This window comes from Octopus bimaculoides, chromosome 5, assembly GCF_046866305.1.
Source record: "Octopus bimaculoides isolate indiv1 chromosome 5, ASM4686630v1, whole genome shotgun sequence".
Taxonomy (NCBI): Eukaryota; Metazoa; Mollusca; class Cephalopoda; order Octopoda; family Octopodidae; genus Octopus; species Octopus bimaculoides.
This window is the reverse complement of record NC_142932.1, coordinates 20,494,752-20,512,492: the sequence shown is the minus strand read 5'-3', so window position 1 is coordinate 20,512,492 and position 17,741 is coordinate 20,494,752. Positions and strand designations below refer to the sequence as shown.

The window sequence follows — 17,741 nt, the reverse complement described above, 5'->3', positions numbered from 1 at the left end:
TTTTCCGATGACATGCAGGTGTCGATGAATGGTTGAATAACCAAATCCAAGCTTCTCTGCTAGTTCCTCAACAGTTACGATGGGATTTTGTTCCACCAGGGTTTGCAGGACGTCCTTGTCAAGCTCTACAGATCTTCCAGGATGAGGCTCGTCTTCTGGGCTGTAGTTTCCGGCTCGGAATTTCTGGAACCACTGTTGACACTGGCTTAATTGTCTGATCTCTATATACTGCATTAATATTCCTTGCACTTTCCGTTGTAGCCTTTATTGAACTCATAAAGCAAAATATGCCAAATATGCTCCTTTGTCACTTCCATTATGGCTCTGAAGAAATAAGTTAAAATCGAAATGCACTCTTCAACATTTGCACTAAGAATAAGTACAAGGTAAAATAACTACCTGTTTTTAGCAAGTTGATGCAGGTAATTTATCCTGCCCCCCACCCCCTCCGACTTTTAGTTCATACAATTGAAAAAACCATATTATTTATGGGATGATCCAATATATACTTAATCATTTTGCCATAATATTCCTATGACAAATGGAATAAAATAACTGTTATAATTAAGCTAGTGCTTAGAAAAATCAAGATGAAATTTTAATTGTAAGTTCTTATTTAGATCACTTCAAAACAAGAAGCATGTATTACAGAACCAAAAGGGGTTTCAGGCTGGCTGACATGTTAAAAGCCACCACTGATGCAATGCTTCACAGCTGGATCAGGAGTTAAAACTTTACTACAACTACAGTTATCATGATCAGCTCTCTAGCAGGGCATACAACTCAGCATATGCCAGTCTAAAAAAGACATCTTTCATCACTTTGGATTAATAATACGAAAACCTGTCAACTGTAAAATAAAAAACAAAAATAAAATAAAAAAAATACAGACACTATGCCCCAATTATGTTCAAATTAACAAAAGAACCTGTCAAACCGCCTTAATAATAATATAAAATAAATAATATAATTTACACAAGTACAAGGTCAATTGATAAGGTCTTAGCCATACTAAACATAATGAAAAGTTTTTAATTGAAAGCTAAGTGATATAGTGAATGATTCCAACACTGATACATAACCTAAACTAATTATATCAACCCTGGAGGAATGAAAGAAAAAACAACAAAAGAGAAATCTCTACTCGGAGCATACACTATGGTACGCTTGCACTAAATGAGGATGCAAAGAAAGAGGTCTGGAGATGCCACTACGATAGATTGCTTAATAAAGAGAATGAATGGGAGGAAGAGAGCCTGCCGTATGTCGACCCAATAGAGGGACCAGCTATCCGAGTTGATAGTACCAGGGTAGATTAAGCAATTAAGAGTATGAAGACCGGGAAAGCCCCCGGCCCATCAGGAATCACTGCAGAGATGCTCAAAATATCTGGCAGTGTTGGCTATAGCCTAGTCACCCGTATTACGAACCAGGTGATACACGAAGGAGTCATACCCAATGACTGGTGTAGCAGCATCATAGTCAACTGCTACAAAGGTAAAGGTGACGCTTTAGATACAAATAATTACAGAGGCATCAAGCTGTTAGATCAGGTTATGAAAGTTACAGAGAGGGTCATAGCCCAACTAATTAGGGAGCGAATCAATTTAGATGAGATGCAGTTTGGGTTCGTGCCAGGTAAAAGCACTACTGATGCCTTATTTCTAGTGAGACAGCTGAAGGAGAAATACCTAGCTAAGGATAAACCTCTGTACCTGGCTTTCGTTGACATGGAGAAAGCCTTTGACAGGGTCCCCCGATCCCTTATCTGGTGGTCAATGAGGAAACTTGGGATAGAAGAATGGTTAGTGAGAGCTGTGCGAGCCATGTACAGAGATGCTGCCAGTAAGGTGAGGGTTGGAAATGAGTACAGCAATGAATTCCGGGTAGAGGTAGGGGTCCACCAAGGTTCCGTCCTCAGCCCCCTCTTATTTATCATAGTCCTCCAGGCAATCACAGAGGAGTTCAAGACAGGTTGCCCCTGGGAGCTCCTCTATGCTGATGACCTTGCCCTAATTGCGGAGTCACTATCAGAACTAGAGGAGAAGTTTCAGGTGTGGAAGCAAGGTCTAGAATTGAAGGGCCTTAGAGTCAACCTAGCTAAAACCAAAATCCTAATAAGTAGGAAGGTAGATAAAACACAAACCCCTTCAGGTAGATGGCCCTGCTCAGTATGTAGAAAAGGAGTAGGTAGTAACTCTATAAGATGTACCCGGTGCAAGCTATGGACACATAAGAGGTGCAGCAACATCAAAGGCAGGTTAACTAGCAAGTTAGTTTTTGTTTGTGGCAGATGTTCAGGTGCAATAAAGACTGTAAACAAACATGAAACAACTTCTATCTCATTCCAGGGTGAAAAACTAGAGGTAGTCGATAGCTTCCGCTATCTGGGCGACCAAGTTAGTAGTGGGGGTGGGTGCGCTGAAAGTGTAGCTGCTAGAATAAGAATAGCCTGGGCAAAGTTTAGAGAGCTCTTACCCCTGCTGGCGACAAAGGGACTCTCACTCAGAGTAAAAGGCAGACTGTATGACGCATGCGTACGAACAGCCATGCTACATGGCAGTGAAACATGGGCTGTAACTGCTGAGGACATACGTAAGCTCGCAAGGAATGAAGCCAGTATGCTCCGTTGGATGTGTAATGTCAATGTGAATACCCGTCAGAGTGTAAGTATCTTGAGAGAAAAGCTGAACATTAGAAGCATCAGTTGTGGTGTGCAAGAGAGACGATTGCGCTGGTATGGACATGTGGTGAGAATGGATGAGGATAGCTGCGTGAAAAAGTGCCACACCCTAACAGTTGAGGGAATCCGTGGAAGAGGTAGGCCCAGGAAGACCTGGGCTGAGGTGGTGAGGCAAGACCTTCGTACATTGGGCCTCACCGAGGCGATGACTACTGACCGAGACCTTTGGAAATGTGCTGTGCGTGAGAAGACCCGGCAAGCCAAGTAAGATCGTTGCCAGTGCCCCTGGACTGGATCTTGTGCGGGTGGCACATGAGATGCACCATTTTGAGCGTGGCCGTTGCCAGTACCGCCTGACTGGCTCCCGTAGGATTTTCGAGTGAGATCGTTGCCAGTGCCCCTGGACTGGCTTGTGCGGGTGGCACATAAAACACACCATTTCGAGCGTGGCCGTTTTCGTGCGGGTGACACGTAAAAGAACCTACTACACTCTGAGTGGTTGGCGTTAGGAAGGGCATCCAGCTGTAGAAACTCTGCCAAATTAGATTGGAGCCTGGTGTTGCCATCCGGTTTCACCAGTCCTCAGTCAAATCGTCCAACCCATGCTAGCATGGAAAGCGGACGTTAAACGATGATGATGATGATGATGACTACCACATCTACTATTCATCATCTTAATAATGACTTCTGATTAAGACACAAAACAATTTTGAGGAGAAAGAGGTTAGCAAATACCATCAACCACAGTACTTGACTGTTACTTTATTTTATAAACCACGGGGGAATGGAAAGCGTAGTTGATGTCAGATGGAGCCGAACTAGGAATATAAAGAGCCAAAAGAAATACTACCAAGCAGTTTTTCCAATGCTTTAATAATTCTGCCAGCTCACTACCTTAATAATAACAAAAATAACACATAATTACCGTGTCCTTCTTCAGCAATGGGATGGAAGTAACCATCATCTGATATAGAACTGACAACGCTTTGGTTATCAGGTGTGTCAATTTCATCATCGCTTGAGGGACGTGATCCAGCCCCTCTTCGACCTGCTGTCAATGAAAGAGAAAGAGAAAAAATTGTTGGTTAAAAAGAGAAGAAAACATTAATAATAAAAGTCAAAAAGATGTTTTATTGCAGTGAACATCACAGAAGAGAAAATGCTGAAAACCATCCTGACAGTGCAGAGCAACACAGGTTTAAGGTGAGCTGCTTGATGGGAGAATGACAATTTTACCTCGTGTTTATCACAGTTAAAGCCATGCCAGAATGCCACCTTCATTAAAAATTTTCTTTTATTATACTTTTGAGAAATTTTTTCCTTAAGAACAATTTTCCCAATGTTTAAATTCAAATTAGCAAAATTCACACTAGCATAGATAAATGAATGGAGAACAACGATAGCACGTTTTAATTAAGCCAGAATGCAACCACAAATTAATTACATGTAAGAGAAGCAAAAGAGAATACCAAATGCTTTTTTCATATAACTCATCTGTTTTATAGCCACACATACATATATCTATTTGTTATGTCTAAGGTTAACAGATCACATATCTAGATTTAAATATTTTTGAATTACCTCATTTGAGGAAATTACCTCCCTTCACTCTGCTAGAGAAAAAGTAAAGGAAAAGAAAGATAAAGATGAAGAAGAGGAGGACTAAAGACAACAACAAAGGAAGGAGACTGACTGAGAATGCTAACTGAAGGAACACCTGATACAAAGGTTGGCTAGGAAAACAGATGGATAAGAGAATGGATACATGTATACATTACATGTGAGTATGTGCAAGGGGCTATAATCCAAGCTGTGTCCTCATGAAGCGCATCACCATGTTCACAGTAATTAAATTTATCATATGTATAGAGATGTTTAATTTGAATCAGGCATACATAACATTTGAAATTTCTGGTGAATGTCATAAAAAAAGTATACCATATTTTTCCAGTTTTTCACATATATATTTTCAATTCCCCATCACTAAACAGTGACAAAGGGTGCAAGGAGACTACCATTGCTAAAAATAAGAGTCAAAGAACTCTTTAGCTACAGAAAGCACATTTTTTGTTTACTGACAGGGGAGACAACCTCCTCGCCACAACTGGCATGCCAATTTTGCATGAAATTTAATGCTCACTAGTAAAGCTTACTTCATTGTGGCATTGAGGGTGGTGAACTTAAATTCTACCCCCATCAGTATATATAGATTTTACCATAGGAATCAGTGGCTGATTCCACAAAATGGCAATGTGAAAATTATAAAATGATTAAAATGTCTAGATGCTTACTCCATTGTGGATAGTGAAGTCATTGTTTAGTGACAGTGAATTATTTCTCTTGATTTTGAATTGCATCTAGCCACCTTATTATTTTATATAATTTCACATTACCATTTTGTGGGATCAGCCACAGATTCCTGTAGTAAAATCTATATATACTGATGGGTTAAAATTTAACTTCATCACCCACGCTGGAGTAAGCGTTATGAATTAGCATCAAATTTCATGCAAAACTGGTATGCCAATTGAATGCTACTCAATTATGGTGGGGAGGTTGTCTCTCCTGTCAGTTAATAAAAAAAAATGTGCTTTCTGTGGCTAAAGAGTTCTTTCATTCTTATTTCTAGCCATGTTGGTGACCCCTGCACACTTTGTCATTGTTTAGTGATGGTGAATTATTTCCATTTTGGCTTTGAATTGTGTCTAGCTACCTTAATTATTTTCTATATCTACCTATGTAAATCACATTAAATACTTAGGATACCAACATAAACTTAGAAAACCTATCTCAACAAATTAATTTTTCAACTTTATTGAATTCTTTTTTGTTTTTGTTTTGAGAAGTACTCAATGTCATAATCAACCATCAGTGTAGTAGTCACAGCAAAACAACAAATAGTAAATTATATGGCGGTGGGGAGAAGAGATTTTACAGAGCATTTGGGTTCATAATCTCCAAAGTCCCATAAGACAACCAGGAAAAAAAAAAAAAAAAAACCAATATTGTATGAGCCCTGGAGAAGGGGCTCTTAAAAATCTGAGTTAGTACCCGGTTCTTTGATATAAACTTCCTGTTTTAAAGTGTTCTAGATTAACACAAACTATTAAAATTTCATGGTAATTTATGTTCCAAACACCAGCTTAAAAATGGTCTCTTATTCAGGCACAAGGGCAGCAATTTTGAGGAGAAAAGTTTAGTTCACACCATAAACCCATGTTTGACTACTACGTTTTTTTATTGACCATACAGGAATGAAAGGCTAAGTTGACCTCAGCAGGATTTGAAATCAAAACTTAAGGAGCAAGAACATCAGCTTAAAAATGAAAGTTATTTTTCAAAATTCTTCATTTTAAAAATTAATTGAAAGAAAGGCAGTGTATTTCAATAGAAATGTGGTAACAAAAGGATTAAGGGAGGATGCTTTGGTTTTGGTGTTAAGATACAAAATGGATAAGGTTAATCTCTCTCTGGATAGTCTATCACAGATAACATCTGCAAATTATCAAGAATCTATTACTGACAACTAATTGACTCAAGGTTATGTAGAATGAAGTGTACTGTTTCAGAAACAACACAATACCTGGAATTTATTTGAATTTGCAATCTATGAGCAAATGGTGGTCCAAATCAATAATTTTACTTCTACCATGGGGTAATTTGTCTCTAAGATGCGTAAAATTGCACAAATGAACCACACACCATATGAATAGGACACTAGTCTATTGCATTTAACTTCCCCTAAAAGATAAATTGAAGTACACTGAATTAACCCTTTTGTTACCATATTTCTGTTGGGGTACCCTGGGTTTCTTTCAATTAATTTTAAATATAACAAAGGATTTAGTAAAATAACTTAGTTATCATTAAGCTAGTGTTAGGAACATAAATTGTGACTAAGGTTTGGTAGAAAATTTTAATTCAGACTTTTGAAAACAAGACATTTGTACTACAGAGCTGGAGGCAGTTTCAGCTGGGTTGGCATCAAAAGGGTTAAGTATCTTGAGCAGAAATATAAGTCGTCTGAGATAGTAGTCTGATGGCTTTACTGAGTTGGTCACTTCATGATTAAATAATTCTTTTTTTTTTTTTTTTTTTAGAAAAAGAATGTTAAGTAAATAATGGAGAGAGTAGGAAGGTGTGGTGGTGGTGGTGGTGGTAGTAGTAACATGAGCTGTTAATCGTTTGGTTCCTGTGTAAGAGAGTGGAACAAGGACAATGTGGAATAATGACTAACAGTCTAAATGTTTATTGATAATGTTGCCAGAGAGTACCGGAAAACAAAGAAATTAGTAGCAGAAAAAAGCTAATTCCATTATGCTATTATTATACTGAGTACACAAATAGTGAGTGTACTAACATATTGTTGATGCCATAGATAGACTATCCAGGTAAACGGCCAAGATATAATAACCAAGGTGGAGAGAGGGGTCTTTGTATTTGTATTGATTTTGCAGTAAATACCCTAGGGAAACACTGGAGTCTTATTTACATCAACTATAGATGGGATGTAAACCTGAAAAGAGTACTGGGGTAAGCAACATACAAAGACAATGAAATGAAATGTGATGGTAGATTTATGTAAAGATAGGGATATTTACTTTACAATTCACTAATGTTCGGGCACTGGGTGAGAGCATACAAGGCTGTCTCGTTGTCCTGCGCGCATCTAGGACATGCTCGGCTGACGGCACTTCTGTACCTCGAACACGCAAAAGCACTGCCAGGCTAGAGAGTTTTGAAAATTATCCATCAGTCTCGGGTTTCCAAGAGTCAGACAAGTTTATCAGAGAAGACTGAAAATGAACAACCTCATTTGTATGATGACACCCATTTACAACCAACACAGGATGTCTAAATAAGGATACACACACATATATACACATACGACGAGCTGGCAGAAACGTTAGCACGCCGGGCGAAATGCTTAGCGGTATTTCGTCTGCCGCTACCTTCCGAGTTCAAATTCCGCCAAGGTCGACTTTGCTCTTCATCCTTTCGGGGTCGATAAATTAAGTACCAGTTACGCACTGGGGTTGATGTAATCGACTTAATCCCTTTGTCTGTCCCCTCTGTGTGTAGCCCCTTGTGGGTAGTAAAGAAATAACACATACAGACATCAGACTTCTTTCAGTTTCTGTCAACCAGATCCACACAAAAGGCTTTGGTTGGCCAAGGTGCAACACAGTGGGAATGAACTGGAGACCACATAACTGGTAAGCAATCTTTTTAACCACACAGCTACATTCCTCCATAAAAATTGTTGTTTAACCTCAAATTAACCCTGATTGAGAAGACGTGATCAAAAGCTCTCTTGCCATCATCATTCAAGCTTTCTGCATATCAGAGACAATACTGTCTAATGCAGTCTTTATTTAAAATGGTAGGATGTGATTTGAAAGAGATTTGACTCCAATTTCTTGTACTTAAGCAACTCCTATCAATCTGCATACATAAAAGTTATGACTTGAGGAACAAAGAACAATTATCTATGATGACTGTCACACAGAAATAACCAAGAATCGCCTGAAGGAAATCTATAAATACAAGGCAACACTAAAACACTATATGTTCAGTAGAGGAGATAACTAATTAGCTAAAATGCAAAAAGAAACACACACACACACACTCTTTCTCTAACAGTTTGTTAGAGAAATAAAAGTCAATACTTAAGGTCAATGAACTTTCAATGAAAATCTCACCTTCAACACAAAAACTGAATAGTGAGAATCTCAAGACTAATGACTATTTTATGATCAAAGATATATACACAATTGTGCGTGTGTGTGCACCTGAGCACATGTAGTAGTTTGAATTAGACTTGTGCAGAGCAGCTGGAATCATCAGGCAAGATTGGCTTGTATGTGTTTATACTTTGGGTGCATGGGTACTTTGTAGTCATCTTATTGGTGGGTATGTGTTATTTCTTTACTACCCACAAGGGGCTACACACAGAGGGGACAAACAAGGACAGACAAAACGGATTAAGTCGATTATACTGACCCCCAGTGCATAACTGGTACTTATTTAATTGACCCTGAAAGGATGAAAGGCAAAGTCGACCTCGGCGGAATTTGAACTCAGAACGTAGCGGCAGACGAAATACCGCTAAGCATTTCGCCCGGTGTGCTAACGTTTCTGCCAGCTCGCCGCCTTTGGTGGGTATGTGTATGTGTGTATATGTATGCATGCATGTACATGTGTATATATATATATATATATATATGTATATATATATATGTATATATCATAAATATACAGGGATTAGCATTGAGTTGCTTCTCCAACATACTGAAAATTTAGAAATAGCAGTCAAAGAACTACTGATTCTAAACTACAAATTTTTCTCTAAAATGGATGGCGATATTTATGGCACACATAGAACAAAAAACCGGAGGGGAAAGCATAAACAAAACAAGTCTTTAGTTAATCGGATACGATCGTTTCATGGTTAAGAGAATGAAAAATCCCTATTCCAAAATCATCAGTCCGATATTCTGATAAATTTGAAAGTGTCTCTAAAAAAATTCACGGTAATCTTTGGCCATGCGACACCAAAAATCAACGATAAGAAAGGCACTTACGAATTCATCGGCTAGTGAGTTCAGGCATCCCATCTCAAAGAAATCTATTCCATGTGCGTCACAAATAGTCTCGTATGAAAAAAGTCCTGTGTGAAGGGATTACGGTTTAACCACCTAACTTAGAGGTATCTCCCTGCCCTTATTCTTGTATATGTATATATATATATATATATATATATATAAAATCCTTTCTCAGTCATGTTCTATGCAGGCATAGGTTGGACACACAACGTAAAGATTATTTATTGTCTGGCTACTTGGAATTTCAAGAGCATATGCAATGTTGTAGATTTTTAGAGAGTAAGTTTGCAACAAATATGAATCACTCTTTGTTAGCATTTCTAAATGCAAATGTGTGCATGTGTACCTAAGAAAAAATCCATATCTAGAAAATAAAAGTCTATTAATATAATGGTAACTGAAATAAAATTAAAATATTTTCTACTCTAGGCACAAGGCCCAAAATTTTGGGGGAGGGCGCCAGTCAATTAGATTGACTCCAGTATGCAACTGGTACTTAATTGACCCCGAAAGGATGAAAAGCAAAATCGACCTCAACAGAATTCAAACTCTGATCATAAAGACAGACAAAATACCGCTAAGCATTTCACCCGGTGTGCTAACGTTTCTGTCAGCTCGCCGCCTTAACAAAATAAAAATATTAAGGACCAGACATATTAAGAGTGTCAGACATAGAATGGAAGCTACAGAGTAGAAGATTCTACAACCATTAAATTAACTACCAGTACATATCTGGTACATTAACACTTTTGCTACGGCCCTTAGCTTTTAACCTTAATTTGGTTAAATTGCAATTAAAACTTTCCATTATAATTCTAGATAATAACTTTTTGTTATCTTTCTTTTATTTTTTACTTGTTTCAGTCATTAGACTGCAACCATGCTGGTGCAGACTAATCAACCCCAGTACTTATTCTATTGGTCTCTTTTGTTGAACCACTAAGTTATGGGGATGTAAATACACCAACACCCGTTAACAAGCGGTGGTGGAGGACAAACACACACACACACAAGACTGGAAACACTGCTTGTATGATGGTGAGGCTTGTTTACAACTGTCATGTGATATCAGAAGTAGAGTACATACAGACAGACACACACTGGATGGGTTTCTACAGTTTCTATCTACCAAATTCACTTACAAGGTTTTGGTCAGCCTGGAGCTAGAGTAGAAGACACCCACTTAACCCTTTCGTTACTGTATTTCTGCTGAGATGCTCTGTGTTTCTTTCAATTACTTTAAATATAACGAAGAATTTAGTAAAATATCTTAGTTATCATTCAGCTAATGTTAGGAACATAAATTGTGACTAAAGTTCGGTGGAAGATTTTAATTCAAAACTTATGAAAACAAGACATTTGGACTCAGAGCCGGTTTCAGTCGGGTTGCTAACAGAATGGTTAAGGTACCGCATACGTGGAACTGGACCTGAGACCACATGGTTGAGAAGCAAACTTCAGAGCCATACAGCTATGCCCATAAAACAAGAGATTTGCATGGAGATGTCAAATCTAAACACTTGGAATATGCTACTGTGTAAAGTACCAACACCTGGAGACATTACTGTGCAAAAGGAATATACAAAAGCAGTGACATCAATTTCCCAAATAAAAAAAAAGCTATGATAATATAAGAGTGAGTGAGTGAGTGCATGCATGTGTGTACACAATGCCCTACCACCTCTATCTATGCATTCCTAAGAAACAACAGCTTAAAAAATACCTAACCTTCATCCAAAACACTAAAAGTCTCCAGTAGCCCAACCGAGCCCTAAAAGAAGAGTTCTTAGCTCCAACTTAATATTCTCACAATTACTTTACCTAAAATCATGAAGTAGGTATAAGTATTAAACAAATGATTAAGTGGAGATTAATATATTTACTAATAATTCACGATTGCAAATTTCAAATCAGCTGCAGGCATTCAATTATTTTTGTATAATGCTATATGTTAGTGTTCTGAACTATCTGGCATCTAGTCTATGTGGTGATTTATCTTTCCTCTGTAAGCTCTGTTCCTTAAGGGGCTAATGGAGATTTCTATTGTTTCTTTTTAAAGGGAGAAAAATTAAGTAATTTCTAAAGTATTTGTTTGTTAGGAATGCATAAACAGGGGTTGATGGGGCATTTAAGGTGTTAGAATGGAGACAGTGGATTGAAAAGTAGAACAAAAGCAATATGTTCTAGCCAGTGTGTAAATCTCTTCAAAGATTGTCAACCCTAACCCTTCTGCTTTGACACACACACACAAACATGGAAAAAGAAATACCTAAGCAAGAGTAAGAGACTATAACAGCTGGCAAGACTGGTAGACAACAAAGGGAAAAAGGAAGAAAAAAAACGCTGTTTAGCAAATGTTGTCTGACTGGTTATTGACACGAGATATACATGGCTCTGCTTGTAGCCTTTGCAGGCCTTCTGAGACTAGTGAAACACAGGGTTAATATTCCTCTTGAAGGGCCAACATTCTGGAGAGAAAGAACCGAGTTTAACAGCTAAGGCAAGGTCTTGAACAAGGGTACACAATATGGGCAACAACAATGCATTTAGTGGAGGAGATATGGAACCAAAGAAGAGGCAGAAGAGAAAGGGAAGATAAGAGAAAACATATCTGAACCAGATATTGCATTGTGACTGTGAGAACTTCATGCCAATCAAACAACAGGCTTTTACTTTGGAAGCAGGGATCTAGGAGTCATGGGCAAAGTGTGACCCACAGAACTTTTTGAATGGTATGTCCAATGAGAAATTACCTTGAGATTGTTTTAGCAGTGCAGTCAACCTGACAAAGAACTATATTGCATACATGCTTCTCATAAAAGGTTGCCCACACCTGGTTTAGGGTGTGTGTGTATGCAAGTAAGGAGTACCATCCCACATGTGGGAGAATTATTACACTGTGGGTTTCACCTAAGCTTTGCAGTAATCATGAAGGGTTGAAGTATTTTCTGGCTCTGAAGAGGGAGGCCAATCATCATTATGTAATTTTAATGATATGGACTAGGTGTTCACTTACAGAGATCACCAGTGATTGGCTAATATGACTTCAGTTCTCTCCTCTTTCATGTATACAGCTGGGTGCTTCTAACTAAATAAAAACTAGAATGACACAAGGGCAACAATTCTAATTATGATTGAAAACACCATTCAAAACAATAAGAAAAGTCTCACTTGGCTGCTCCCCACCTCCACAAAATTCACAAGTCCATATCTAGAGTTTGTGTAGATAAAGAGTCGAAGTGTGTGTGTGTGTTTGTCAGAATGACAACTTGGATAATTGTCAAACTATGTCATACATTATCTACGATATTTAATTAATATTAAAAGTATACCAGGAAAGTCCTAATTATTTACATGACCATTGAACTAGTTCACAAAATAACAATGGATAAGAGTGGGGATCAAGAAAGGGGAGGGCACACTCTACAAACAGAAATATAAAATAATGCTGGTGACAAATATTCACACACACACACACACACAATCACTGATAAGGGGCTAAATTCAAGCCACTGGACTAAGAATTAATACAGAAGGTTAGTAGTTTAAAACCTTGTCAGAGAGTAGTGGTTCCAGACTATACAAAACTTTTTGTGCCGGTTCAATCTCACCATATGGTCATGTTAGAGTAGTCACTGTTGTAATCATAGGCAAAGTATATAGTTCTGCTAACCTTAGTTTTCCTGATTGATAACTAGGAACTGTTCCCAACTCATAATCACGATGTTAATAGCAGACCAAATATCTTGTTTAAAAAAAAGTTTCTTCAGAATACCTACTTTTATATATATATATATATATATATACAAACCACATACATTATAAGATATTGGGTAATGAGGAGACCATTTAACTAGAACAGGAAAAACAGTGCTAGATGGAGACACTCAACAATAATATACAAGTTGTAATGCTTCTATGATACAAACTTTCAGTCTTAAAGTGATCTAAATTAACACCAGTTTAATAACTACAAAGTTCTTTTACTAAATTCTTCATAAGTTTCAAAAGGCAGTGTATTTCAACAGAAATGTGTTAATGTAAGAGGTTAAGTTTGAGACACAATTTGTGTGTGAAATGGAAGTTGTGCAAGAAGAGAGTATGCCTAGAGTTTTGAGTAGGTAAAAGACTTAAGTTTATATTACAGAGGGAAGGGAAGTTAAGTAATTAAACCAGGCAAAGTCATACATATCCCCTCTGTCCATCATCTCACAGCTACATACAACTCATTAGATAACTCCACCCAACATATATAATCTCAGTGACTACATTAGTGAAATATTTCACTAACAGCTTCTAACACTACACAAATAGCTGACATGTGGCCTGACTCTGTTGATGACTTCATGAATCTCCTTTATATACATTGTTTGCACAAACGCTTTTATGTGTGTGTTTCAGGCTACTCAACATAGATGTATGCATACATGATCTATATTGATATGTACATATTGTGAGAGATACATATAGACAGTGAAGTCTATGTGGGGGGGGGGGGACCCCAGACAGGTGCTTGTGTGATTAAGACAGGCATATGTATATACATATGTTTAAGATCTATAATGCTTAAATTGACATGTAATATGTGATCATCAAGCTAAAACAAAAACAATTTATATGCTAATATATATATATATATATATATATATATATATTACGGAGATGTACTTGCATAGCAAGTAACCTGATCTGAGATCGTGTGCTGGAACGAAAACAATTGCAGCGTGGAAGGTGTTTATAAGCCATTTAAAATAACACACAAAATCCGTTAGATTCACTTCAACATTTAAATTTAATTTGTCAAAATATTTTCGTCGCTTTGAGACCGCAACCTGTTCACTGACAAAATTCTGTGATATATATATATATATATGTATATATATATATATATATAGTGTGTGTATGTGCATTTGTGTATGTATATTACACACACACATTGGTTGTATGCAAATATATACACAAAGGCCTACACACAATTAAAATTCCTTTACAGCATTATAAAACAAAGTTATATTGATTCTCACACCCAGTATTGTATCATGAATGCAGGCATGCAAATTTGTGTGTCTGTGCATGCACACAAACTTGTGTAATGACTGGCACTAGGAATACTCATACAAATCCAGAGTAACAATAGTTTAAGCCAATTCAGTGGTAACCTATTACTCTGTAGTTTCAAAGTCATGGAAACCCGAGAGCTAACAGGCCAACGGACATGTGTATATATATATATATATATATAGTTGTGTGGTGAGAAGTTTGCTTCCGAACAACAGGGTTTCAGGTTCTGCAAGTGTCTTTTACTATAGCCTTGGGCTGACCAAAGCTTTGGTAGTCAAAAGCTGAAAGAAACCTGTCATATATATATATATATATATACACACACACACACACACATCATCATCGTTTAACGTCTGCTTTCCATTCTAGCATGGGTTGGACAATTTGACTGAGGACTGGCGAACCAGATGGCTGCATCAGGCTCCAATCTGATTTGACAGAGTTTCTACAGCTGGATGCCCTTATCTATTTCTCTTTCTCTCTCTCTCTCTCTCTCTCTCTCTCTCTCTCTCTCTCTCTCTCTCTCTCTCTCTCTCTCTATATATATATATATATATATATATATATATATATATATGTACGCGCCCATGCATGCCTGTGTGTGCAACAGGTTTCTTTATATATATAAATGATAGGTTTCTTTGAGTTGGCAAAAATGAGTAGTACCTGTATTTCAAAGGGCCATCCTTGTCACACTGAATCTCCCCAAGAACTACGTTAAAGGCACACATGTCTGTGGAGTGCTCAACCCACGCACGTTAATTTCATGAGCAGGTTGTTCCGCTGATCAGAGCCAACTGGAACCCTAGTCGTAGCAACTGATGGAGTGCCATTAAGATCCACTGCATGGCTACAGTCCAATAACTGAAACAAAATATATATATATATATAGGGTGTCCCCAAAAAATGTATACACACTTTTGCAGCAGATAACTCAAATGATGTTTTTTCTTTCCAGATTAAACCCATTGGAATTAATGATGGTAGTCAGACTAAACCTTGAACAAAGGAAATTCATTCTAAAATGCTACTGGAAGTGTGAAAACAGTTTAGGAGGGGGGTTTCAAACAGATCCACCAACACGACTTACCATCACTCGAATTAGAGATAAGTTTGAAGTCGATGGAACTGTTCAGAATGTCCACGAGAAGCGTTCTGAAAGACCACGACCATCAACACCCACCACAAAGCAAGAAGGAGTGCTGGAAGCGAATCACCAAAGTCCAAGAAAATCTTTGCGGCAAGTGAGTCATGAGGTAGGTATTTCAAAATCGTCTGTCCAATGCATTTTGAAGCATTGTCAATGGAAAAGTTACATTCCAAGATTAGCCCATGTTATTAATGACGACGATTCAGACTGAAGAGTGCAGCATTGTGAGTGGTACTTGGCACGTTACATAGAAGATGCACACTTTCCAACAAAAATTGTGTGGAGTGATGAGGCCACATTCAAATTAAATGGTTCAATTAACCATCATAATTGTACCTACTGGAGACCTGAGAATCTGCATGTTGTGGTGGAACACCATGTTAATTTACCAGGAGTTACAGTGTAGTGTGGTTTATCACCAAGAGGATTAATTGGACCATTCTTTTTTTGAGGCTACTGTGACTGGTCCTGTTTTCTTGATCTTGCTGCAATTGTCTGTCATGCCAAGCATAAGAGAAGACTTTGAAAATGAGTTTATTTTCAGCAAGATAGGGCACCCTCACACTACCATCGCGATGTTAGATCTTTCCTTGATGAGATCTTGCCAAACAGGTGGATTAGATGAAGGGGTTTCGTTTAATACCCTCCATGTTCACCAGACCTCACTCTACTAGACTTTTTTTTTTATGGGGATAGCTAAAAGACAAAGTCTATGCTATGAAACCTGCAACAGTCACTGATTTGAGAGCAGCCATTGAATGAGAATGCACACAAATACCAAACGAATTGTTTAGTGATGCTTGCGATTTCATTGCTTCACATTGTCAGCAGTGCCTGGACCAGAATGGATGTCAGTTTGAAAACAGGCATTGACAAAACAATAAAATAATGTCTGTAGATTCTATTAAATTCACTTTACAATTATTTAAAGTGTGTATACATTATTTGGGGACACCCTGTGTATATAGATATATATATATACTAGTACAAACAGTATAGAAGAGGTTATCATGTTCTCAATAAGACCAAAATGTTCTCTATATTCTACACTGTCATAATTCATTTGTCAACCACTTTACAGAATGTAATCTTGGTAACAGCTTGGCAAGACTAAAGGAACCTCTTTAACCTACTAGGTCTCCGTTCTTTCATTCACTTGGACTTAGTGGTCTCAAAAAAGTGTGATGGAAGAGTAACTAAAAGAGTAATGGAATAGAACAAGAAAATGAATGAAGAGAATGCCAGGAGAGAGTGATAGAAGATAGAGTATTTGAAGTAAGAGTGTGATGGACAACATTAAAAGGGGATGTTAATAATGAGAGTAATGACACAGAAGAGTGATGGCTAACAATAAAGAGTGATGATAAACTGGGAAATGAATACAAACATGGGTGGTGTGATGTTGGGTGGGAAGAATAGCACATGGAGATGCAAATGTGAACATACATAATAGTCAGGAGAGAACCAAATGTTACATACACACCAATATTCATCACCACCACTACCACCATCTTCCCATACTTGCATAGATTGGACAGGTCCTCTCCAGCACAACACTTTTCCACAAGTCACAATTCCTTGTCATTTCATCAGCCTTCACCACTTAGTCCCATGTCTTTCTTGATCTCCCCCCTCAAAAGGTTCCACCCACTTGGAGCAAGTGACATGTTCACTCCAGTGTTATCTTTTCTAGCACATAACTTCCAATTACTTTTATGCCCTATCGATTCATTTGTGCCATTGTTCATGCTTTCCTGCATTCTTAGTTCATGTCTTGTTAACATGCAACGTTGCACTTTGTACCATCTCAGAGAGAAACTCTTTGTTGCCAGCAAATGTAATAATCCCCTGAACTTTTCCCCATCACATTTGTATTTCTGGCTGCAATACTTTCAGAACACACACCACCACTACTACTAATTGAGTTACCTAGGCAATAAAAGCTATCAACTACAACTAGGCAGGACCTTCCAAATATTTATAAAATCATGCATATCTTACTACTACTCTATGTCTGCCATATATACAGCCTACCTTTCCCTGATAATGTGTCCATGATCCCTTGTGCACCTTTAGTTATACTGGGCATATCATATAGATGTGATCCCTTGGAAATTCATATGGACTCCTTTTCTGTACAGTGAGCACAGCCACTCTATCCATCTTTAAAAAATGAAGACCTATTTTATAATAATAATTACAAAACATAACATTGAATAGATACACTCATCACAATAAAGAA

At 37.7% G+C, this 17,741-nt stretch overlaps 1 protein-coding gene across 2 annotated transcripts in view; it reads right to left on the bottom strand.

The window, feature by feature from the left end:
* LOC106871064 (interferon-related developmental regulator 1) overlaps positions 1 to 17,741 on the bottom strand; it is a 41,304-nt gene that overhangs the window by 17,067 nt on the left and 6,496 nt on the right. The window contains exon 2 of one of the 2 annotated variants that reach the window (XM_014917333.3): positions 3,609 to 3,734. In XM_014917333.3, the coding sequence (XP_014772819.1) occupies positions 3,609 to 3,734 (126 nt within the window). The remainder of the gene's footprint in view (positions 1 to 3,608; positions 3,735 to 17,741) is intronic. The other variant, XM_052967929.2, reaches the window with a different exon arrangement.